The sequence below is a fragment of the Loxodonta africana genome, chromosome 17 (assembly GCF_030014295.1).
Source record: "Loxodonta africana isolate mLoxAfr1 chromosome 17, mLoxAfr1.hap2, whole genome shotgun sequence".
Classification (NCBI taxonomy): domain Eukaryota; kingdom Metazoa; phylum Chordata; class Mammalia; order Proboscidea; family Elephantidae; genus Loxodonta; species Loxodonta africana.
Genome location: NC_087358.1, coordinates 59241196 through 59266499, shown reverse-complemented (window position 1 = coordinate 59266499; position 25304 = coordinate 59241196). Strand labels below are relative to the sequence as shown.

Sequence of the window (25304 nt, the reverse complement as noted above, 5' to 3'; positions counted from 1 at the left end):
AACTTACATTTAATTAAGTAAAATATTGATGAACTTGTCTGCTTTCAATAGGTACTATTACCAAAGGGGTATTCTGGCAAAAGTGGAAGGTCAGCGCTTGGTGTATCAGTTTAAGGAAATGCCAAAAGATCTTATTTATATAGATGATGAGGATCCAAGTTCCAGCATGGAGTCTTCAGATCCATCACTGTCTTCGACAACCACTTCAAGTAGGAACCAAGCAAGCCGATCCAGGGTATCTTCAAGTACGGGGATAAAAGGCACCACTACAGTTCTCAAACCAGGGAATGTGAAAGCTACAAAACCCAAAGATCCCGTGGAAGTTGCACAGCCATCAGAAGTTTTGAGGACAGTGCAGTCCACACAGCCTCCATATCCCACTCAGCTCTTCCGGACTGTTCATGTAGTGCAGCCAGTACAAACTGTCCCAGAAGGAGAAGCAGCCGTAACCAATAGCATGCAAGAGGAGACATTAAATTCTTCCGTTCAGAGTATTAGGTGAGAAAACTAAAGCTACCACTGCATGATGCTACTACCATGTTAAGTAGATTGGTTAAGTAGGTTGAGATTCAGAAGTGAAAATAAAAATTATATAGATGTCAAGCTAGAACTCTTTTTTTTTTTTTTACTTTTAGATTTAGTAGACATAAAAATACTCTGGCAAATTGTTATAAATGTTTCTAAATGCTTACTCTTAATTTCTGTACTTATCTCCTCGTGGACCAGTAACACACATTCACAGATTGACACCAGTCTACAAGCCATATGTTGAAAAGCACTATATTAAAAAATCCCATGATGTATTGATACCAGTCTACAAGCCGTATGTTGAAAAGCACTATATTAAAAAATCCCATGATGTAGTTAATGCCTCCATTCTGCAGATGAAGAAAGTGAGGCACAAAGCAAAGCAGTTGATTATCTTGCTTAGGCCAAATTAGATCCTTTGAAGCTAAATTCTTGATCAACAGATAGTTTCAGTAGCAGTAAATATTATGTCAGTCCTCTATCAGTGACTCCTTATTTTTGAACTTCAACATTATTTTACCAATGTAAGTCTAGTACAGTATACCTGTATATAACTGGATCGATCCATACCAGGAGTTATCCAAATATAAGAACAACCAGAGAATGGTTTCAGATCTTTTTTTCAACCTAGTCAAAAACTGTAAAAAGTCAATATAAATTGATATATCAGGATCTTTCAGCACACATTTAGTTTTAAGAAATAAACAGTATTTCTTGGAATAATCTTATCATCCCTATCAAGTCTAAAGTTCAAACAGGTGGGGAGACCACGAACCTAAGGTTGAAATGTTCTCCTTTTCAGGCTTTTGGAGTGGTGGAAGTTGGAAGAATTGTTATCTGTTTGTTTAATCAAATCATATTTATCTCATAAACCCAGGAGATGTGAAATAACAGATAGGCCAAGAGAACCCTGTCTGATTTTTAACTGGTGTTTCACAGAAATTTGGTACTGGTGTCAACTGATTTGGAATAGTGATGGTGGTGGTGGTGGTATGATGGGGAAGCAGAAAATCTAGATGGATGTTTGCAGTGTCATTCAATTTTTCTGTTTCTGCTGTCTATGAATTTCTAGAAAATGAATTATGATAAAACATAAGAACCCTTCCAAAGCCGGTAAAAATGATTCTTTGATTAGTTTGATTAGCAGACTTCAGTCCTCCATTTGTACCCTCCAGAATATAAATGCTGGGTTTTGTTCAACTGATCTTGAAGTAAGGTAATGTTAGAATCCAGACAGACTTGGATGATTAAGTTTTCCTTGTACAGTCAGATTGAACCTTCGACCTTGTGAAAATCTAATTCTTCATACACCTATTTGATTTGTAAGAAGAACATAAAGATCACTTTTTTCCATAATTTAATTAGACAGGAATGATGTCATCTTCAACTTTTATTAGAGGAGTACATTTTTTAGCTCTCTCTTTTTCCTTTTAATGTTTGATTTTCTTCTAGGTCCTGTTACTTCCGTGTGGTGGGAGTATGTGGCTCCTCCCATTAAGTTTCTAGGCTCTTTGCCATCATTTTGCTGTGTTTGTCTTTGATAGGAAATATGCAATAGCCAGTAGTCACTAGGACCCCCTTCTCAGAGTGGTCTAAAGTAGGTTTGTTACGCTGTTTTCTTGCAGCTTTTGTTAGATCCACGTTGCACACACAGTGCAGGCCTTGCTTGCCAGTTCATTGTGCTTTCCTTCTCCCCAGCTAAGCCTGACTACTTGCCTGTATCTCAGTCCGGTATACACACCTGGCATTTCAGTTGATTCTAATCACTGTCTCCTGTATATTTAAATCGGTGGGAGCCAGATTTTATGCATTGCCATTTTCCCCAGCACCTAACATGCATTCATATTTATTGATTTTATCTTGAAGTAGTATATATATTCATTTCCTATCTTTTCTTAGGGTAATACGTTCTCTAAGTAGACTATAGCATGAAGAAAATTTAACTTCCTCAAACTTTAAGTCATACATTCTTATTGTAGTAAGTCATTCCTCAGTTTGTATGTATGTATGTATATACATACATATATATTTATTGGCTTTTTTTTTTTTTTAACTTTAATTCCTCTCTCATTTGGTTATATTTTTTTGTTTTCCACCCAGAAGTCCTACTTATTTTCAAGCAGTTAAACTTCTAATAGAATGTTTTCTATTCTCTGAAATTACTAGATGTGGAAAGAAAAAAGCAAATGAATGGTAACATCTTTGAAGACTTACAGCTCCTGTGTGTAATTAGTTTTTGCTTTTATTTTGTTCCTCTCCACTATATAGAAAGAAAAAAAGTTAAATTTCAAGCAAATCGTACATATCACACCAAAATTTTACCATATTTTTATGATTAGCTTTTCATTAGAATTAATTTCTAGAATCTGTTTAGAGTCCCTTGCTTATTTATTTATTTATTTTGTATTTGCATTTTTTAGATAATTTTCCCAGCTCCTTACTAGGAAAATTTCACAATATAGGAAAGTTGACATTGTACAATGAACACCTATTTACTGTCCTCCTAGAATCACAGATTGCTAGCATTTTGCCCTATATGTTTTCTGCCTCTATTTATTTGTACTTTTTTTTCTGTTTGACCATTTGTTAAGTAAGTTGACCTCATCATGACGTTTTACCCCTAAATATTTCAACCTACAACTCTTAAGAAGAGGCATTTTTCTTCACAATTATCACTCCCGAGAAAATTAGCGTTAGCTTAGCAATATCTTTCTTGATTCTGTGACTACTTATTAATGAAAACATAGAAAGACCTTTCTGTGGTCTGAATTTTTTTTTTTTTTTTTTTTGTACTTTAGATGAAGATTTACAGAACAAACTAGCTTGTCGTAAAACAGTACACATATTGTTTTATGACATTGCTTAACAACCCCTCAACATGTCAACAGTCTCCCTTCTTGACCTTGGTTTCCCTATTACCAGCTTTCCTGTCCCCTCCTGCCTTCTAGTCCCTGCCCCTGGGCTGATGTGCCCCTTTAGTCTCATTTTATTTTATGGGCCTGTTGAATCTTTGGCTGAAGGGTGTGAATCTTGGTAGTGACTTCATTACTGCGCTAAAAGGGTGTCTGGGGACCATACTCCTGGGGTTTCTCCAGTCTCTATCAGGCCAGTAAGTCTGGTCTTTTTTGAATTAGGATTTTGTTCTATATTTTTCTCCAGCTCTGTCCAGGATGCTCTATTGATACCTGTCAGAGTAGTCAGTGGTGGTAGCCGGGCACCATCTAGTTGTACTGGACAAAGTCTGGTGGAGGCCATGGTAGATGTGGTCCATTAGTCGTTTGGAGTAATCTTTGCCTTGTATCTTTAGTTTCTTTATTCTCCCTTGTTCCCAAAGCAGTGAGACTGGTGTAGTATCTTAGATGGCCACTCAGAGGCTTTTAAGACCCCAGATGCTACTTATTAAAACAGAACGTAGAACATTTTCTTTATAAACTATGTTACGCCAGTTGACCTAGATGTTCCCCGAGACCATGGTACCCACAGCCCTCAGCCCAGCAATTTGGCCCCTCAGAGAGGAGCTTCCATGACCTTGCCTTGTACAAGTTGTGCTGGCTTCCCCAGTACTGTGTACTGACTTGCCCTTCACCAAAGTTGCCACTTATCTATTGTCTCTTTAGTTTTTCCATCCCCACCGTCCCCCTTCGTAACCATCAAAGATTGTTTCTTTTTATGTGTAAACCTTTTCATGAGTTTTTACAGTAGTGGTCTCATACACTGTTTCTCCTTTTGTGATTGACTTATTTCACTCAGCATAATGCCTTCTAGATTCATCCATGTTTTAAGATGCTTCGCGATTCATCATTGTTCTTTATTTATCATTGTATAATACTCCATTGTGTGTATGTACCACAGTTTTTTTATCCATTCATCTGTTGATGGGGATCTAGGTTGTTTCCATCTTTTTGCTATTGTGGACAACGCTGCAATGAACATGGGTGTGCATATGAAGAAAGACTTTTTTAAGATTTTTCTGTGACTGCGAGAAGTTAGAATGCATATTACCCAAAATTTAGCTAAATAGTTAAATTAATATAACAACGATAGTCACAGAGTACTCTGTATGCCATATGGTTTACATATATTCATTTATAGAATCCTCATAGCTCAATGAGGTGCAGACAGTATTATCCCCATTTTACAGATGAGGAAACCGAGGCAAGGAGAGGCCAAGGAGCTTGGTCACATCTAGTAAGTGGCAGTATCTAGCCAGTATTTATCAGGTAAGCAGTTTAGCCCAAAGCAGCGAGCTTAATGACGTGCCGTACTGCCTATTGATTTACATAAATCACATGAATTATTAGCTCTTTACAATGAAGCAGCAACATTTCAATTTTTTTCCTTCGCTCATTTCTTTCTCTTCATCTCAGATAATTGCACGTATCTATGTTGAAATTAATTAAACTTTTTTTGGTATTGATTGATGGTATTTATATGCTCAGCTTTGACAAATTTAAATTTGACTCTGGCTACATATTATTAAAAATAAAGAACCTCTGGTGAATTATTTTCCTGAAATTGTACCTTGGTAAAGTTGGATGTCTGTATACCTAGCAAAGATAATACTTCTGTGTTTATTCAAGCATAAGTAGTTTGTCTTAAGGGTCTTTTAAATAATTAGCCTCTAAAAATATGTTACTTGAAAAGCAGTGTGATGGAGTACGAAGAATAGTCATAACCCTCTATTCCTCCAGCCTTGCCGATTATTAGATCTGACATTGAGTCAAATGAACTATTCTGAGTCTGTTTTGTCATCTGTAAAATAAGGATGATAACTTAACCTTATAGGTGGTTGTGATGATTAAATGATACCTGCTGACACGTAAGTAGCTATTTGAGAAAAGTTAAATATTGTTTGTATATCTTTCTTAGCCTCAGAAAATTTTATGAATTAAAAATTAGCAAGCGTTGTACCACTTGGTTATAAGAAGCTTAGAATTTAAAAAAAGCAGTTAACTGTAATATAGCCCATGTGACCAAACAGAACTAACAGTTTAATCATTAACTAAGAAAAAAAATAAAAATAAAAATTGCTGTGGTTGGGGAAAGGCTATCCAATATCTTATCCTTTAATCTCTGATTTTTTATTAGTAAAAAATTGTCTTAGAATTTTGTTTAAATAAGCCAATATATTTGTATCATAGACATTTTGTGTGTGTGTGTATATATATATATATTTTTTTTTTCCTGGCAGATGGCAGTCAAGCATCTTAAGAAAGGGACACCTTTTTCTAATCTGAAAAAAAGGATTGAGGGGCTAGTGGTAACCCTGATTAGCAGTATGGAAAATTTCCATGTTGCTCGTGTCACATCTGAGATGGGTAACAAGGAAGGGAGGAGGTGTATATTAAAGAGTTGTAACTGGCCACAGCTTAAAGGATAGTTAATAGCAAATATTCATCTTTAGTGAAAGTTATTCAGGACTTAAGAGGTGGCAGTATGCTGTAATGGTTAAACACATAGGCTCTGCAGTCAGATGGCTTCTTATCTAACTGGTCACCTTACACTAGCTGTCCAACCTCTTTGTGCATCAGTTTTCTCATATGGAAAATGGAAATAATAGTACTTATAAGGTTGCTGTGAGGATGAGATAACATGAAAGTACTTAGAACAGCCTGGGACATAGTATGTCTTTAATTCATTATAAACATGTATATCTACATTGGCAAGGCTATACATTTTTACAGATAACAATCTGTGTGCTAAGCACTCTTTTACCTGTGTGTATATGTATATAAACTCTTGGCACAGGAAGCTCTTGGGTCTTTTTAATTTTATAAATGGCTTATCTGGCTGTATGGCTCAGATTCCACCTGAGATCTGCTAGTTCGGATGAGTAGGGGGAGTGTATTTTGAAAAGCTCCCTAGCTGCCATGCTGATGGTATTTCTTTTCAACTCACCTCTGCCTACCCAATCATACTAGTGTATCTGCCCTTTATTCCTAGCCAGTTGCTGTCAATTCCTATTCATGGCGATCCTCAAATGTCAGAGTACAACTGTGCTCCACAGGCTTTTCAATGACTGATTTTTTGGAAGTAGATCACCAGGCATATCTTCTGAGGACCCTTTGGGTAGACCCAAACCACCAACTTTTCTGTTAGCAGCTGAGCACGTAAATGGTTTACACCACCCAGGGACTCCAGCCATACCCTAAATCCCACCAAACCCATTGCTGCCTATTTGATTCCAACTCACAGTGACCCTGTAGGGCAGAGTAGAACTGTCCCATAGGGTTTCCAAGACTGTAACCTTTACAGGAGCAGACTGTTACATCTTTCTGCTGTGGAATGGCTCTGGGGTTCGAACTGCTGACCTTTTGGTTCGCAGCCAAGAGCTTAACCACTGTGCCACCAGGGCTCCTTAGCCACAGGGTACTTACCTATTAAATCCTCATTACCCAACTCACATGTCTTCTAGCTCTGTCATTCAAAAGAGCTATTAATACCCTGCCGTAGACTGATCATCCTAATGGTGACTTGGCTGTCAGTCTGAACATGGGATGTATCTTAGATGAATGGATGAGCTGTAGCCATTGTGTGTCGTCCACTTCATTTGAACCTGTGAGCTGAGCTGATTCTTCTTTTTATCTTTCCACCTAGCCCGTGTAGTTTTTCCTCCAGAATTTAATTTTTCTCATATGTGACAAGCCACATATCTGTTACTTACTACAATTTAGCTTTAATAATCTACTGGCAATAATTAACATTATGTTTATGGGAACTAGTCTGTTACCCATTTGAAGTAGCAGTCATATATCTTTCATAAGATTTACCGAATTCAGTGAGAAAAAATTTAAAGATACAGTTGAGATCCAGATGAGTTTTTTCAACTGCAGTTAGTTTTATATTAACAGTGAACATAATGATAAATTTCACAGCTGTGAACTTTTACAATTAGCTTGACTTGTGATAACATTTATGTACCTCTTTCTTCAGTAAATGGGAGTAACAATCGTACATAAACTGGCAATGCTAGATTAACAGCCCCAAAAGATTTTATGTTCAGTTGTACCTTTATGACTAAAATCTGTGAAATTATTTGAGCCTAGAAAATTGCTAAAGTGTACTTCTGTGTTTCCCAAAGCTTGTCTTTATATTCTCTCTTCCAGCCTAAGAACCCTCACAAGGCAATTACAGACATGATTGCTTTATGTAAATATATTAACTACCAAATAAAATTATGTTAAGAATTAGATCACATGTACATGTACGACTGTTTTTGTTTTTGGTTTTTCATGATCATTTCCATTTGTAACTATAGAAAAACAGGTTGAAAACAATTACAATTGCATGAACTTACTCATTGTCATAGATGATTATTCCTCAAATATTAAAATAATCAGAATGAATCAAACATTTGTTTTTAAATTCCTAGTTTTCTTTCAAGCAGCTCACATATAACTCCTTTGCTAAGCATTTTGATAGTTCCCTTCTTCCCCATTTGTGTTAATGTGGCACTTTATACAGACCTTTTTTTGGTAGAACTCACCAGATGGTATCAGTTAAAGGCCTGAGAGTTTTGTGTTGGGCATCTCTGTGTCTACAATGTTTAATACAGAGTCTGGCAAAAAATATTTGTTGTATTGAAAATTTGAGAAATGGCATTTGAAATGTATAACGTGTCTTTTGTCATTTGACTAGTCAGATGTAAAAATTTTAAATGATGCGGAATACACTAATTTTCTCACTTTTATTTGCAATCTCAATAGGACGATACAGGCTCCAGCCCAAGTTCCAGTGGTTGTTTCTCCAGGTAACCAGCAGTTGCATACAGTAACACTCCAGACAGTGCCACTTACAACAGTTATAGCCAGCACAGATCCATCATCGGGTGCCAGGTCGCAGAAATTTATTTTACAAGCCATTCCGTCCTCGCAGCCTATGACAGTACTGAAAGAAAATGTCATGCTGCAGTCGCAGAAGCCTGGTTCTCCTCCTTCTATTGTCTTTAGCCCTGCCCATGTACAGCAGGTTCTAACTAGCAATGTTCAGTCCATTTGCAATGGAACCGGCAGTATGGCTTCATCTCCATCCTTCAGTGCCACTACACCTGTGGTGACCTTTTCTCCTCGAAGTTCACAACTGGTTGCTCACCCACCTGGCACTGTCATCACTTCAGTTATCAAAGCTCAAGAAACAAAAACTCTCATACAGGAGGTAGAGAAAAAGGAGGTCGAGGATAATTTGAATGAAGGCACTGAGAAAACTGAGCAACAGCCACAGCCTTTTGTGATGGTGGTGTCCAGTTCCAATGGACTGACCTCTCAGGTAGCTATGAAGCAAAATGAACTGCTGGAACCCAACTCTTTTTAATTACTGTACCAAAGGAGTTATGGATGATTGCTTTTTAATTGAACATTTTCAGTTGTTTGCAAACTGTCTGATTCTATGACAAATTCAACAGAGGTTCCTAATTTTTGTAGTTAATTGTTAAAATAATTTAGAGTTAATTTTGACTTTGTTAGATGAGGGAGGGAAAACCCAAGTGCTTTTGTTTGTTCTTCAAATGTTTCAGAATTCAATTGTGAAGGAACATTTTATACTATGAAAACATTCTGTTGAGATTTTTTTTTAAGTTGCTACATCACAAGCATTTTTAAACTTTCTTTTCTAGTTTTACATTTTAATAGCCTTTCTGATTTTTTTGTAAATAAGTACTTAAATGTAATGTAACAGGAAATTTATATAGGAACTATTTTCATTCCACATATATGTTAAGTCTTGACTCCTTCAAATGCAGAAAAACTATTTTATGCCTTGTTAAAATTATGGTTTCACTTAGACTGACTTTAGTTGGCTGCAGTATGAACTATGGATATGTAAAATAGAACATTAAAATGTGCCTATAATGTGGCTGCACATAGACTGCTTTGGAATTACCTCCAGAAGCAGGATAGTATAAAAGCATCATCCTAAGAGTTGCACTAACTAGCTGTGTAACCTTGGGCAAGCCACTTAATCTTTTCACGCCCTCAGTTCTGCTCATAAAAACGTTATCAGGTTATATCCTAATGTAAATATAGCTGAAATACGGGAGAAAAATAAGTGGGTCTACAAAATTCATTCTTCCGTTATCGGTAAGGTCTACCATAAGCTTAAATTCTTCCTAAATCTTTCGTTCATTAACTCTTTAGGCCATTGTGGGCCACTGCTGAATGCTTAATGATGTACTGCTGTTGTAAAAGAGTCAAAGACCTTCTTAAGGGCCCAGAAAGCAATTTGAGTCTTGGGTTAATCTGGCCAAGTAGTCAATTGCTATAAAAGCATAATTGCTTTATGTTTTGGATCACTTTTTTATTGGGGGTTGGGGGGGAAATTGCATACAAAGATATATATCTCCAAGTTTCTGAAATGAAAAAGTTTTTAGATTACTTTTCCAACTGTAAATAATGTACATTTTCTTTCTCAAGAAAAATTGTTTTCTTCGAATTTTCTAGTATAGCAAAGAAAAATTTTTGTAGATGAAAAAATCATATGTTTAGAGGTCTAATGTATGTTTTCATATTACAGAGTGAATTTGTATTTAAACAAAATTTTAAATTTTGGAATCCTCTAAACTTTTTTGTATCTTTAATTGGTTTATTAAATAAATCATGTAAAAATTCTCAAATGTTTGTTTTCAAGCAAATGTTTCCTAAAGAACAAGTGTGCAGAGAGTATTCCTAGTACTGACCCTCCTACTAAATGTTTATGTAACAAACTCCACTGGTTGTGTTAGAATCGCAGAACTTCATCCTGTCACTTTTCCTTTCTACCTGCCAAACCACAATTCCCAGACATCTCCACACAGTGATTACCAAGCTTCCAAAATTGGAAACAATAAAATGTTCTCAGCAACAACATTAAACACACTTTTAAAAACAAGTTTTCTAATTAGACACTAAAACCCCAAAACTAGATCAGTTAATTGTTAAATTTAGAAAACACAGAAACAAGAAAATAAAAACCACCATAATCTCATACACGGTAGTAACTTCCACTTATTCATTTTCCCATGTCTATCAATATTGTCCAAAATAAGATGTTCCAGGCAGCATAATATTCTATTAGGACACTTAATTCAGCTAACAAAAACCCTTGTGGTTGGATAAGTTAGTTTTGTGGGTTTTCTCTATGTAAGAAATAACAGTGAATATACAGCATGTACTGTTTTCTTAAACTAAAGATCTTACAATGTCTAATGATAGTATCATTATAGGGTATACCAGCTAGGCTGTTTTTGTATATAATGATGAGAAACACCATTTTGGTTTTATTTATTTATTTTTACCCCTTTTTACTTTAAAAGATGTCAAATGCTTTCTGAGCACAAGAATTTTTAGAGATGCCTTCATTTAAGGTTACTGGAACAGTGTACAATTAACCATTAACACTGAAATTGCAAAGATAGAAGAAACCTAAAAGTCATATACTAGAAACTTGGAAATCTCAAAAGCTTAATATAATCATGTTTTTTTGGCTTGAATTAAGTACCAGCTACTAAGGGACCTATTTTTTGCTGTTAGTGCCATTTATCTATATATTCCTTTTTATATCTATTGTCACATCCTAACTTAAGTCCTTATTAAGCTCTGCCTGCCACAGTTCATTCATTTAACTGGTATCTGAGTGCGCTCTGTGCCAGACACTGTTCTTGGTGCTAGGGGATACATCAGTGAACCAAATAAAAATTCCTACCCTCAGAAAGCTTACATTTTTTAATAGACAAAAGTGACTTCAGGCTTGTGAGCTCTTACTCAAAAATGTGCACGCCTACATGAAACACGTATTTCTTTCCCAGCTACTCTCCCAGCTCCGTATCTAGGATCTGGATGATGTGCAGTCCTCTTGTTCACATCAGCTGTGGCTCCCCAGTCTCTTGACCTCCACAGCCATGTCTGGTATGAGCACTGAGAAGAATACTCTTTCCAAGGCTTCATAATACACTTCTTGATGGTTTGAGTTTGATGCTGTTTCAGGGTCATCATTTTCCCAGCCTGGAATAGTTGTATCCTCAATGCCTCCATCCTGCCTCTTCTACCTGGCCAGTGATACATATTAGGGTCTATTCTGTAGCATTTCACTTCCAATTTACCAAATTATCTTACCAGTTTGGGTTCTTAGTCAGAAGCAACAAATAGATTCTGGTTTTCAGCATAAAGAGATTTTATTAAAAGAATATTGGGCAGCTCACAGAATGGCCAAAAGGACTGGAGAATCAGGGTCAGAGTGAGCCACACTGCTAAGAACAGTTCCCAAAACCATACTGCACATGTGGTCCAGTGAGGAAATTGCAGCCATTGTTGCCAAGCACTGAATTTTGTACCATTGTCTCTATTGCATCAGAAATTTGATCTTGCTACTAGTGCTACGTACCCCATCTAGAGAGAATTCAGTCTTTCCTTGATTCTATGTGTCACGAACTACCAATTACAAAGTACATAATTGGCAGAACCTACGTCAGGTGCCCATGTCAAATAAAACTCCAAGAGAAGTTGAGAAAACAAGTACAGCTTGTCAGCTGGTTTGGCATTTTCAACTTCTTGGAAACCCTGGTGGTGTAGTGGTTAAGAGCTACAGCTGCTAAGCATAAAGGTCGGCAGTAGGAAAACTCTATAGGGCAGTTCTACTCTGTCCTATAGAGTTGCCATGCAATGGGTTTGTTTTTCTTTTTTCTAATAGAAGTTGGCTCAGTGGGAACCAAGACTGAAGGAATTCCCCAAATACAGGGAGGGGGCTTAGATTCTGAGTAGCCCAAAGGAATGATCAATGTGCTCTACAGTGACAAATTCAACTTCTGTGGGGCCTGAACTTACCCACTTTGGTGGTAGTGGTGGTGACTTATTTAGGAAAAACACAAAATGAGAATACCAAATTAGAGAACTTTGAAGGGGGCCTATGCAAATAAGCAGCCCTGAAGCTACGCTTCCCAAGTCACTGTGCTCACTCTACTTTCCAGACCTCTGCCTTTGCTGTCACTCTGCTTGACAGTTTATCTCATTCTACTTAGCTAACTTCTATCCATCCTTCAGGCCTCAGCTTAGATGTTACTTACGGGTGCATCCTCTGAGCTCTTAAATCCTTCCAACTGTTCTCACAGAACCCTTTTTTTTCTCCCATTTTGGCACATGTGACATTGTAAGTGCCTGTTGATATGTGTGATTCCAACACTAGATAATAAAATGCCAATGTTGTAGGTATTTTTGTATCCCCAGCCATGACCATAGTACCCGTGCTTAGTAGGTAACTGTTCAAACCTTTTGCCCATCTTTTGAATGTTTTGTTTGGTTTCTTAGTGCTCTTATAACAGAAATACCACAAGGGTGGCTTTAAGGAACAAAAATTTCTTCTCTCACAGTTTAAGGGCCTAGAAGTCTGAATTCAGGGCACCAGCTCTAGGGGAAGCCTTTCTCTGTCCACTCTAAGTGTAAATCCTCATCTCAGCTTTTCTAGCATTCTTCTTGCCATCCCTTGGAGATAGATTTCCATGTGGCATCTATTTTTCCCTCATTCTTACTTCCTTGCCTGCGTGTCTAAACTGCTCCTTTTACATCTCAAAAGCGACTGGCGTAAGACACACCCTACACTGATATGGCCTCATTAACATACAAAAAGACCCTATTCGCAAATGGAATTACATCCACAGGTATAGGGGTTAGTATTTACAACACGTATTTTGGGGAAACACAATTCAATACATAACGCAGTTTTGAGTGTTCTTTATATATTTTCGACACAAGCCCTTTATCAGATATATAATTTACAAATATTTTTGAAGTGCAGGAACTTTAATTTTGTAAAATATGGAAGAACTAAATAGGGTCCTGCGTAGTAAAAAAAAGCGTAGTAGAAGGATGAAAAATTACAATTTATCAATTTCTTATTTTATGGATTATGTTTTGGTGTACCTAAGAAATCTTTGCCCAACCCAAGGTCACAAAAATTTTCTTCTAGAAGTTCTTTAATTTTATACTTAGGTCTATGATTCATTTTGAATTAATTTTTGTAGATGGTGAAAGGTTTGTATTGGTCTACTCTTTTGCATATGAATATCCAATTGTTGTAGAACTATTTGTTGAAAAACTATCCTTTCTCCACTAAATTCTCTTTACATCTTTCTCAAAAATCAGTTGTACATATACAAATGAATCTATTTCTGGACTCTATTTTCTATTGATTTGTGTTTGTGCCAATACAAGGTTGATAAGTCTTGAAAACAAGTAGTGTTAATTCCGCAAATGAGTCCCTTGGTGTTGCAAACGGTTAAACACTCAGCTGCTAACTAAAAGGTTGGAAGTTCAAGCCCACCCAGAGGTACCTTGGAAGAAAGGCCTAGTGGTCTACTGAAAAATCAGCCACTGAAAACTCTATGTAGATACATACATGGGGTCTCCACGAGTTGGAGCTGACAGCAATGGGTAAGTCTTTGACATATTTGTTTGAATTTTAGAATTAGTTTGTCAATTTCTAAAAGAAAAAGTCTCAATTTTCATTGGGATTGTGGTGAATTTATAGGCAATTTGGAAAGAACTGACATCTTAATATTGCATCCTCTGACCATGAGCAGAGTGCAGCTCTCAATTAAGTATTCTTTAATTTCAGCAATGTTTTATAGTTTAAAATGTACAGGTCTACACATCTTTTGTCAGATTTACATTTAAGTATTTAATATTTTTTCATACTATTGTAAATAGCATAGTTTTTAAAATGTCAAATTCTTGTTTGCTGATTTTATTTTAAATATTTTTTCCCTATCATTGAAGTTTAATTTTTGTAAAGTATACAGATCTTAAGGGTATAGCTTGGTAAGTTTTTACATATGAATACAATGGTGTAATTATCACCTACATTAGGATACATATTTCTAGCATCCCAAAAAGTCTCCTCATGCCCCCTGCCAGTCTTGAGATCCCCCACTGACGTCTCTCAATATAGATTTTTATCTTCATATAAAGAAATTGGTCACGATATACTGTCTATAGTTTCTTTCACTCAACATTATATGCAATTCATCCATATTGTTAGTGGTAGTTCATTCTTATTAATTGCTATGTAGCATTCTATTTTGTGATTATAGCCCAATTTATTCATTCTCTTATGAATATTTACTTCCAGCTTCTGCTACTGTGAAAAATGCTGCAATGATCATTCTTTGGCATGCTTTTTGGTGAACATAGTACTCTTTTATCTGAAAACATACCCCATAGAAGAATTACTGTGTGTATCTTAATAGGGTATATGTATGACTAGCTTTAGTGGATAGTGCAGAATGGTTTTCTAACATGGTTATACCAATTCACATGCTCACCAACAATATATAAAAGTTATTGTTTGTCTATATCCTTGTCAACACTTGGTATTGGAAGTCTTTTAATTTTAGCTATTCTGGTGGTAATGTTTAGTATCCTGTGATTTTAATTTCCCTGATACAGCTATTGATGTGGAACTTCATTTCATACCCATATTGGCCATTTAGGTAACATCTGAAAACAATGTAATTCACATTAACACATTAATAAAAAATATTAACATTCCAATAAAGATAGAAAAAGCATTGGATATTGCATGCTTTCTCGCTGATGTTACAACCAGAGGTGCCTCGCAAGAAAGGCCTGGCAAGCTACCAAAAATTTAGCCATTGAAAACCCTATGGAGCACAATTCTACTCTGATACAGACATGGGGTCCATTATCACCAATTCTATTCAACACTGTAGTGGACATCCTACCCAGTGACAGAAGGCATGAAACAGAAATAAAAGGTATAAAGACTGCACAGGACGAAGTTAAACTATCTTTATTCACAGATGACAAGATTATGATCATAGAAATTTCAAAAAGAATCTACAAAGTATCAGAAATAAGGGAAATCAGCAAGATGACTAAATATATGGCTAGTTAAAAAAAAAATTAAGGAGTCCTGGTGGTGCAAGGGTCAGCGCTCAGCTGCTAACCAAAAGGTTGGTGGTTTGAACTCACCCAGCAGTTCCTTCGGAGACAGACCTGACAATCTGCTTCAGTAAAGACTACAGCCTAGAAAACCCCATGGGGCACTTCTACTCTGTTACAAGGGGTTGCTATGAGTTTAAATCAACTTGAGGGCACCTAACAACAACACAACATGCAAAAATCAACAGGGTTGCTAAATACCAGCAACGAATAAGTAGAAAGTAATTTTAAAATGTTCTTTAAAATAGCACTAAAAACCCCAAGAATAAATCTAATGAAACGTATTAATTAATGAGATAGTCACATTGCAATCTATAAAACATTGCTGAGAGAAATTAAAGACCACTTAAATAAGTGAGGGAGTATACGGTATTCATGGATTGGAGAATTCAGTGTTGATGTCAGCCTTCCCCAAACAGATCTATAGATTCAATGCAAGCTCGATTAAAATCCCCACACACAAAAAAATTTTTTAAGCTACATTAACTTAAGACAGTGGAGTATTGGTGCAAGGTTAGACAACTAGATCAATGAAATGGAGAACCTGAAAATAGACCCACATATATATGGGCATCTCCAACAAAGGTGCCATAGGAATTTCGTGGGGAAATGACAGTCTTTCCAATAAACAGGGCTGGGTCAACTGAGATAGACCATATTTGAGATAGATCATAAACCTGAATGTAAAAGTTAAAATAAAGTTCTAGAAACTTTATTCAAGAAAACAGAATAGCTTCATGATTTTGGAGTAGGCAAAGCCCTCTTAGCTGCCTTTTCATTCTCTTAATACTGTGTTTTGGTAGTATGTCCAAGTGTCCGCTGGGAACCTTATAAGTACCTTAAACTCAATATATCCAAAATAAAACTCATTGATTTTTCCTCACAAATGTTTCTCCTTTTCAGTTTTCTAATTCAGCTAATCGTTATCATCTTTCACCAATTACCCAAACCAAAAACTTGCTTCCCTCCCAATTTATTAGGCAAGCCCAATTAGTTTCAATTACCCCACACATTTCTGGAATTCACACCCTCCTGACCATTCCTACAATCACTGAAGTATTTCAGTCTCTTCTTTGGCCTGTATTACAGCTGTCTCCCAACAAGTGTTCCTTTTCCCTTTAGTCATTCTTCCAGTATACAGACTAATGTACTTTAAAAAGGCAAATCTGTTATTACTTCTTGATTAAAAATCCTATACCGGGTTAACACTAAAAAAAGTCACGTTCAGGTTAAACATATCAGACCTGGCCCTTTATGACTTGGCACTTACCTACCTCTCCAGTTACACTGTCTGGTTTTTCCATAATTTTTGACCCTACCAATTTCAGAGCTCATATTATCGTTTTCAAACACAAGTCCTATTTCTTCTGTCTTAACCGCCCTTCCCACTTCGTTCATTGACTCTCAGTCATCCTTCAAGGCTGAGCTCAGGCATCACATCTTTGAGGAAGCTATTCGTATACCTCATATTCGGCTAAGTGCCCCTCCAGGCTATCATACAACTATGCTCCTTTCATATTCGCACTGAGAACAGAATTGGTTTAAGCCTCTTGAAAGCATTACCATCTTTGAATCCCACAGCTTAGTTTAGATTTTGTATGTTGTAGACACTCAGCAAGTTCAGTTACTTGTTTAACTCTTACTAAGCCATTCCACTTCCCTCTCCTGTCCCGTGGAACTTGCTGGAAGCTTCTCATCAGTTTTGCAGGAATTAAAGAGCAGTGGAGAAGGCCTGCCGGACCTACTAGGATGGAAAGCAAACCAGCACACTGCCTCAGGCTACGTTCCCCTCCTCAGAGACTTAGGATGGGAAAATTTCTCAGTTTGAGGAACCCAGCAGAAGAATGCCTGGGCTGCTGGCGTTTTGAGAGTGGAACTGTATACCCGCACCGGGACAACTTAAGGCAGGAACCAAAAACCTCCTCCTTTTCTAGCTTCTGTTAGTGCAGAGCAACTTCCGGCGAGTTCCACCCGGTTACAGTTTCCGGAGCAACGTTCCTAGAATGGACGCGCCATCCGGAAACTCAGCTCCGGAAAAGAATAGGCGGAAACGAGATAACGTCATGGGTTACGAGCGGCTCGACTGCGTGCGGTAGCCATGATAAAGGAGATCAATGTAGCTTGTATTAGTCATAGACTTAGAAACGCCTCCAAACGCTACAGTTTTTTGAGGGAGAGCAAGCAGTACGTTACAAGGCTACTTTTTAGTCACCACCCCTGAAGGTTCTATTAGAAAGTGCGGGCAGTCTTCGTGGTGTAACAAAGTGCGAACGTGCATACCCGAGGCCTCTCCGTAACCATGGCTACGAGGGGCGGGGAGGGGAGGGAACTGGGCGTGCTTAGGTCACGAGACCCGGGGGGCGGGCCGGGAGGAATCGGTCCTCCAAGATCCCAGCCGCCCCGAGCCCGCTTTTTGCCTCCCTCCCCGCTAGCCGCACGCTGCGTGGCTGCTCGTTGGCTACTAAGGACGGAAGCTCGTTTGGTGTTTCTCCAGAAGTTTCCTCGCAGGGCGGCGGTGGAGCTGGTATCCTTGGTTTTCAGAGTAATAGTAACTCCTAGGGATGGCGGCGGCTGCTGCAGGACCTGCAACACCTCAGAGGTATGTGTATTTTTTTACTTTTTTTTGAGCGTCCTTTTCTTGGTTGTCTGTCCTGCTGAAGTCGTTGTTTTCCTGGCAGGTTTTTCCGGAGCCTCTCAGATGCTCTGATCGACAAGGACCCACAGGCGGCGTTAGAGGTGAGAGCCGTTCTCTGCCTTTTCGACTTTGCTTTGGAGAACCGGGCGCGTTGGTTTCTGGCCGACTCCGCCCCTTCCTAGCACTGTCTTCCTTGGGCGGGGGTTGCTGTTTTTACTGTGTCTCAGCTCCAATATTGAGAGCCTCAGTCTCTCCTTTCTCTGTCCCCACAGTGGCTCCGGTGTCCCAGGCCCTCTCCTCGGCCGTCCCATTCCTAGATTGCCTGCATCTCCGCAGCTTCCTAGAAAGTATATTTCCTCTCCTGTTTTATCCTGGTGGTCTAAAAAAATTTTTGTCATGTGTGGTTGGAAGAGTGAGATGTGGGCTTGATGAAATAACTTGTTACGGTTTTTGATTTGGCACTCTTTTTTTTGTATTATTACGTACCAGGCATCGTTAAGGGCCTTTATGAACTCACAAAAATTTTGTCTTTGTCCCTAGAATTTTCGAGATGTCCTGTGTCTTAGTTTTTTGGTGCTGCTGTAACGGAAATATCACGCGTAGGTGGCTTTAAAGAACAGACGTTTATTATTATTTTTTTTTTATAGTTCAGAAGGCTAGAAGCCCAAATTCAGGGCACTGGCTACAGGGGAAACCTCTCTCTTAGTTCTGGGGGAGATCCTTGTTTCAGCTTCTGTACACATTGCTATCCCGTGGATTCCGAGTCATAGCGACCCAGTATGACAGAGTAGAACTGTCCCATAGGGTTTCCAAGGCTGTGATCTTTACAGAGGTAGACTGCCACATCTCTCCCTCAGAGTGACTGGAGGGTTCCAACTGCTGACCTTTCGGCTAGTAGCTGAGGCTTATCCACTGCACTATTAGGACTCTTCAGCTTCTGTAGCCCCAGTTGTAAGTTAGAAGTCGTTAGGTTTAGGACAAACTTTACACTGATACGGTCTTGTTAACATAAAACGGTGTTTACAAAGAGGGTTACATCCACAGGGATAGGGGTTAGGACCCCAGCACATATTTTGGGGGACACAATTCAATCCATAACACCTTGTCATTCTTTTTTCTATACATCTCATTTTTTTTTTTGGCGGTGGGGGGTGGGGGGCGCTGCTGTGTGCTAAGCATAGACTTGCTTACAAAGCTGTCTCTGTGCAATGGAAGACGATGTACAGCTGTAAAGAAGCAAGAATCAAATAATGATAAAAGAGAACCCAAGCTAAGGCTACCCGATGCAATGTATGACAAAATTTAGCTGGGAGTTTCTTGTCATCCACAAATAAAAGGAAACTTTATTACATTGCTGTAGTCTAACTTAAGCAATGTTAGCAATTTGAGGCAAGAGAGCCTCTTTCCTAGCTATGACTTCTGAAAAGAATTTACCATGTAGGTGGTCACTAGGTCCTCTCTGAGGAGGTGACATTTGAGCAGAGACTTGAAGGAATGAGGTAGTGAACTTGAAAGCTCTGGTGAAAGAGCATTCGAGGCAGGAAGAACAGTCAATGCAAAGATCCTGAGGTAGGAATAAAGTCGGCCTGTACCAAACCAAACCCACTGTTGTTGAGTGCATTCTGGCTTATAGCAATCAGACTGCCACCTCTTTTTCTCATGGAGTGGCTGGTGGGTTCGAACCACCAACCTTTTGGTTAGCAGCCAAGTGCTTTGACCAGTGCACCACCAGGTCTCCTTTGGCCTGTACAAGGAACAGCAAAAAGGCCCATTGACAAGAGTGGAACGAAAGAAGAGATGAGGTTGCAGAGGAAACCAGGGGGATAGGTATCTTAGGGCTTTTTAGGTCAAGGATTGCTTGAATTTCTACATAACGACCTTGAAACTAGGTGATTGATTAGTCTGTTGTGTTATAATGTTTCACAGGGAGGCTTCAGGAATCCGTATTGGAATAATGTTACAGGTGGTACTGAGAGTTTATCACCACAGTTCTTGTATTAGTTGGACAGCTATTAGTTTTTGGAATCTGTATTTGTTATGGTCCTCTTAGGTGCATGGCTTCCTATGGAAATCAGGTTACTTAGAAATTGCTTTTAATGAATTTCACTATCATTTTCCATCTTGCTTGAAGCAGTTACACTCTGTAACACATGGGGTCACCATGAGTCAGAATCGTCGCGATAGCAATGGGTTCTTTTTTTTGTTTGTTTGTTTTCATCTTGTTTTACTTCTTTTAAAATTTGTTGTTGAGAATATACTCAACAAAACATACACCGATTCAACCATTTCTACATATACGGTTCAGTGATGTTGATTACATTCTTCAAGTTGTGCAACCATTCTCACCCCCATTTTCTGAGTTGTTCCTCCCTTATTGACATAAACTCACAGCCCCTCTTAGGGGGCTCTTTCGAGTTGCTGTTGTCAGCTTGATTGCATATACCTAGTTCCTAGAAGAGCATAATGCTCAAGGCAGACATTTTTTAATAGTTAAACTCTTCTTTGGTTTTAAGAAAACTTCAGGGGATATTTTTGGTTTGAGGTTTAAAGATTATCTCAGGGTGGTAGTTGCAGGGGTTCGTGGAAACTTTATGGCTCCAGAAAGTCCAGAGTCCATGAAAATTTGAAATCCTGTTCTGCCTTTTCCCCCTTTTGATGAGGATTTGTCTGTGCAATCTTTGCTCAGAACATTCAGTTAATGGTAGCTGGGCACCATCCAGTTCAAGGAGGCAGTTGTTTATAGAGGCATTTAGCCACACGTGCCATATCGTCCTCATATTCCTGACTCCTCCTCATTGCTCCAGGTGACATCTTGCTTTACTTTTTAAAAATTTTAGTTTTGACATACAGTGAGGTACATGAATCTTGTATAGCTTGGTAAATTTTTACCAATGTTTACACTTGTCTAACCAACACCCAGATCAAGATATAGAAACCTCTATCCTGGGGCTACGTCATACCCCTTCCCAGCCAGCAACTCCCAATATCCACCAGGTGACCGCTATTCTGATCTCCACCATCAATTAGTTTTGCTTGTTCTTACACTTTATATGAACAGAATCATATGGTGGGTACTCTGAGTGTAGGTACTGTTTTACTTTCAGCATTATGTAAGATGCATCCTAATTGTTGTATTTAACAATAATTCTCCTTTGTAATGTAGTATGTCATTGTATGATTATAGCACAGTTTATATATTTTGTGTATTTCCACTTAATAGCTATTACGCTGTGAACATTTTTATGTGTGTATTTTGATAAACACATGCTTTCCTTCTGGGTATATACCTAGAAGTGGAATTGCGTAGGGTAGGCAGATGGTTAGGTTTAGTACTTTAATTATCTTAATTAATTTATTTAATTACCTTAATTGTGGCTCCTGGACTAGCAATATTAACATCACTTGGGAACTCATTAGAAATGCAGATTCTTGAGCCCTATCCAAGACTTAGTGAAAGTCTTTAAAACTCATGTGGTTTAATACTTCCTACTCTTCCATTCTTACAGAAGAAAACTGAGACATAAAGAAATCCAAGTGATTTGTCATAGAGATAATGTACAGCCAGTTAGAAGCAGAGTAAACAGCCCTGGTCGTGCAACATTTAAGGTTAATTGTTTGGCTGCCAACCGAAAGGTTGGCAGTTTGAACTCACGTAGTGGCTCCATGGGAGAAAACTGGCAATTTGTTCTTGTAAAGATTGTTGTTGTGCTGTGCCGTTGAATTGATTCTGACTTATGGTCAACGTGTAGGACAGTAGAACCGCCTTGTAGGGTTTCCTGGCGTGTAATCTGCACGTGAGCAGATCACTAGGTCTTTTCTCCCATAGAGTGGTTGTTGAGTTTGAACCGCCAGCCTCTTGGTTAGCAGTTGGGTGTTTAACATTGCGCCACCAGGGCTCCTTACCCATAAAAGTTACAGTCTAGAAAACCTTATGGAACAGTTCTGCTCGGTCACATGGGAGTGCTGTGAGTCGAAATTTACTCGATTACACCTAACAGCAGCAGAGGCAGAATAAGGCCTCAAGACACAGGTTTCCTGACTCTCAGTCTAGAGCTGTAGAACAGTGTTTTTAAGTGTGGTCTCCAGTCCAGCTGCAGCAGTGTCACCTGACAACTTGTTAGAAATGCAGTTTCTTAGGCGCCACCACAGACCTGAATCCAAAACCGGATTGGGAGGATGATCATGATAGGAACCAGCAGTGTTAAGAGGGAGTGATTTTTTTTTCAATCTTGAGATGATCTCACAAAGATGAACAGGTAAATGTTAATTGTTAAGTGATTAGTAATAATAAATAGGGCCGGAACCTTAATGATGAGTGAGTCAATTTCTCTCTAGGTTTTTCCCAAGAGCTACTTTAACAGTCACTATATTGGAATTCAGGGCACTTGTATTGTGTCACTTAAAATGTGTCTATTTTTACATAGGCTCATCCAGTTAGGAATAGAAGGGAGACGTTTGTATCACATAAGTTGGTATTTTTCATTCATTTAAATGGCGTGCGTTAGTAGCAAATGCCATGCTGGGAGCCGGGGATCTAAAGAGAAGTAAATTATTGTGTATTGAAGTAGTTTGTGGCCTAGTGGAGACTCAGACAAGTCAACAGATACTTAAAATATACGATGACTAATGGGATCGCATATAAAATATACTGAGAACATAGCAGAGTTGAGGCAGAATGGGGAAGTGAAAAAACCTTAAGAGGAGGTCACAGTGTAGGGTGACAAGTGTGTGAAGGACAGGGAGAGGAAGCATACACATGTAGATTATGAGAATCTTTTGAGGCCCAGTATGCATAGTGACTAAGGAGCCCTGGTGGCACAGTGGCTAAGTGCTTGGCTGCTGACTGAAAGGTTGGCGGTTCGAACTCACAAGCTGCTCTGTGGGAGAAAGATGTGACAGTCTGCTTCTGTAAAGGTTACAGTCTTGGAAACCCTGTGGGTTAGTCCTGCTCTGTTCTGTAGGGTCGGTGTGAGTTGAAATTGACTTGATGGCAACGGGTATGCATAGTGATTAAGAGTACAGACTCAAGTCAGACACACTGGGTTTGAATACATCCATTCCTCACTTAACAACATGTTTAGGAAAGTCCAGGTTGTTATGTGGAAATCAGCATTACGTGAAAATGGAGGATGACCGCATCAGAACACAAAATGGAGGTTGACTGCATCGTTACATAACTGCCACATAACGTCATTAGATAACCGCCAAACCGTTGAGACTCATGGCCTATCCAAGTTGTAACGTAAGCTTAATAATCTCAACCAGCGTTACCCTCGCTTCGTATCTCAGCATTTGTTACTGCTAGAGGTACATCGTTAATGCACAAAATAGTTGGGTAGTAGATTTTTTACTGTTGTCGTAAATGTGAAATGTCAGATAATGATATAGTTGATAAGGGAGGAGTACTGGTTTCACTCTAGATGTGTGATTTTAGGGAAGTTCCTGTTACCTCTGGATCAGATTTCCTATTGTAAAATCAGACTAAATAGGGCCAACTTCAAAGAGTTATTGTGAAGATAAACGAGGTACTCTGCTTATCACTGTGCCTGACACATAGCAAGCGCACGATAACTGTTCTTATTTTGGGACAGTATGAGTTGTTTGGTAGTGTTAGAACATAAAATGTAAGGAGGAAAGTGATAGGAGGCAAAGGCTGAACAAGAATCCGGGCCATCAAAGACATTAAATTGCAGGCAGGATTTTCAGTTTTATCTGTGGGCATTGAGAGGGAAGAGCTTGAAGGCTGGAAATTAAATAATCTGAAACATGTTTGAAAACTCACTTTAAAAACAGAGTAGATAATGGTTTAAAGGAGGCTCAAGGGAGAGCAGGGAGATAGTGGTGCAGGTGAAGTAAAAGATGAGTATCTGAACCTAGGGCAGTGGTTGAGGGTATGGAGAGGAATTATTTGTTGTAAAATGCACTGGACTTGGTGACAATTGGAATATAAAAGGTAACTCCCATGTTTCTGGCAGGCATGGTGTGGTGGAAGTTGGTACTATTCACTAAGATAGGACTTAGGATCATAACGCTTAGAAGGTGGTGTTCAGGGTGGGAAAAGGTTTAGGAGATGGTTTTAAATTTTGAATGTTGTATATGAGTTGCCTCTGTCATGTCAGGTGAAGTTTAATAGAAAACAACTAGCCTTATGGGGCTGTTCCTCTGGTGCACTATCTAGACTCAAGATAGGCTGAGAGTTAGCAACATGTATGTTGAAGCCCTGGATACTAAAGAGGCCTTTCAAAGGATGATGCCACAGAGGAAGAAATCTTAAGTACTGTGCCCCAGGAAAACACAAGTATTTAAGAGGCTGGCAGAATAGTAGGCTGAAAGGCCTGGTCCATAATGTTGGGCCACAGAAAGATCAAGTAAGATAGGAACCAGTTGGATTTGGTAAGAAGGGGTTATTAGTGACTTTGGGAGGGTTAAGACTGGAGAGACAGCTGTTTTTATAGTCTGTGGGAAAGGAGAAAAGGGCAAAATAGAGAATATGGAAAAGTTTGAGAAAAGTTTGTAAGGAGAGAAATCAGTACCTCTTAATTGAGTGCTTACTGTGTGTTAGGTGTAGATGTAAACAAGCCCACCAAATCAAGGAATCATCTTTGATTTCCCTTATTTCCTATTGGCAAGTCCTGTTCTAATATATTTCAACTCTTTGTACTTCTTTTCATCTTTCTCACCTCCACTCAACTCCTAGCCTAGACTTAATGTAATTTCTGCTCTTTTTATAGTATACGTTTCATACAGCAGCTAGAATGACATCTTAAAAAGTATAAATTGGACCGTGTCTCTCCCTTACTGAAAATGGACCTTCCAACTGCTTCCTTCAAGCTTTAGGTTCAAAGTAGTAACAGCCTGTAAGGTACAAGATGAGGTCCTTGATTAGGCATCTTGGAGCATTCATTGCTGTCAGGCGTCTAACCACACTGGCTTTCTTACTGTTACTTGAATGTGTCAAACCCAATCCAAGTTCAGGGCATTTGGACTGGCTGTTCTTTTGCCTAAGTGTGCTGTCTCTTGACCTGTCTCTTGTTTTGCCTGAAGATGCTCATCCTTTAGATTTCAGCTGAAATGTCACCTTCTCAGAGAAGTGATTGATCTTCTCTGACCACTCTGTTGGAATTGGGGCTCAGTGTAAGCCTCCAGAGAGGTTTTATGATGAAGCTGAGACTAAAGAGGTTAACTTGCTCATGGTTATACAGCTGAGAAGTGGCAGG

General features: G+C 38.6%; 2 protein-coding genes across 10 annotated transcripts in view; both read left to right on the top strand.

Moving 5' to 3' along the window:
• ELF1 (E74 like ETS transcription factor 1) overlaps positions 1 to 9842 on the top strand; it is a 128340-nt gene extending 118498 nt beyond the window's left edge. For all 7 annotated transcript variants that reach the window (XM_064270060.1, XM_064270059.1, XM_010592574.3 and 4 more), the window contains 2 exons: positions 52 to 498; positions 8235 to 9842. In XM_064270060.1, coding sequence (XP_064126130.1) covers positions 52 to 498; positions 8235 to 8838 — 1051 coding nt within the window. In that variant the 3' untranslated portion in view covers positions 8839 to 9842. The remainder of the gene's footprint in view (positions 1 to 51; positions 499 to 8234) is intronic.
• Positions 9843 to 17736: 7894 nt separating this feature from the next.
• Positions 17737 to 25304, top strand: part of SUGT1 (SGT1 homolog, MIS12 kinetochore complex assembly cochaperone) — a 66211-nt gene continuing 58643 nt past the window's right edge. For 2 of the 3 annotated variants that reach the window (XM_064270062.1, XM_064270063.1), the window contains exon 1: positions 17737 to 18051. In XM_064270062.1, coding sequence (XP_064126132.1) covers positions 17752 to 18051 — 300 coding nt within the window. In that variant the 5' untranslated portion in view covers positions 17737 to 17751. Of the gene's footprint in view, positions 18052 to 18130; positions 18189 to 25304 lie in introns of all 3 variants that reach the window. The other variant, XM_010592572.3, reaches the window with a different exon arrangement.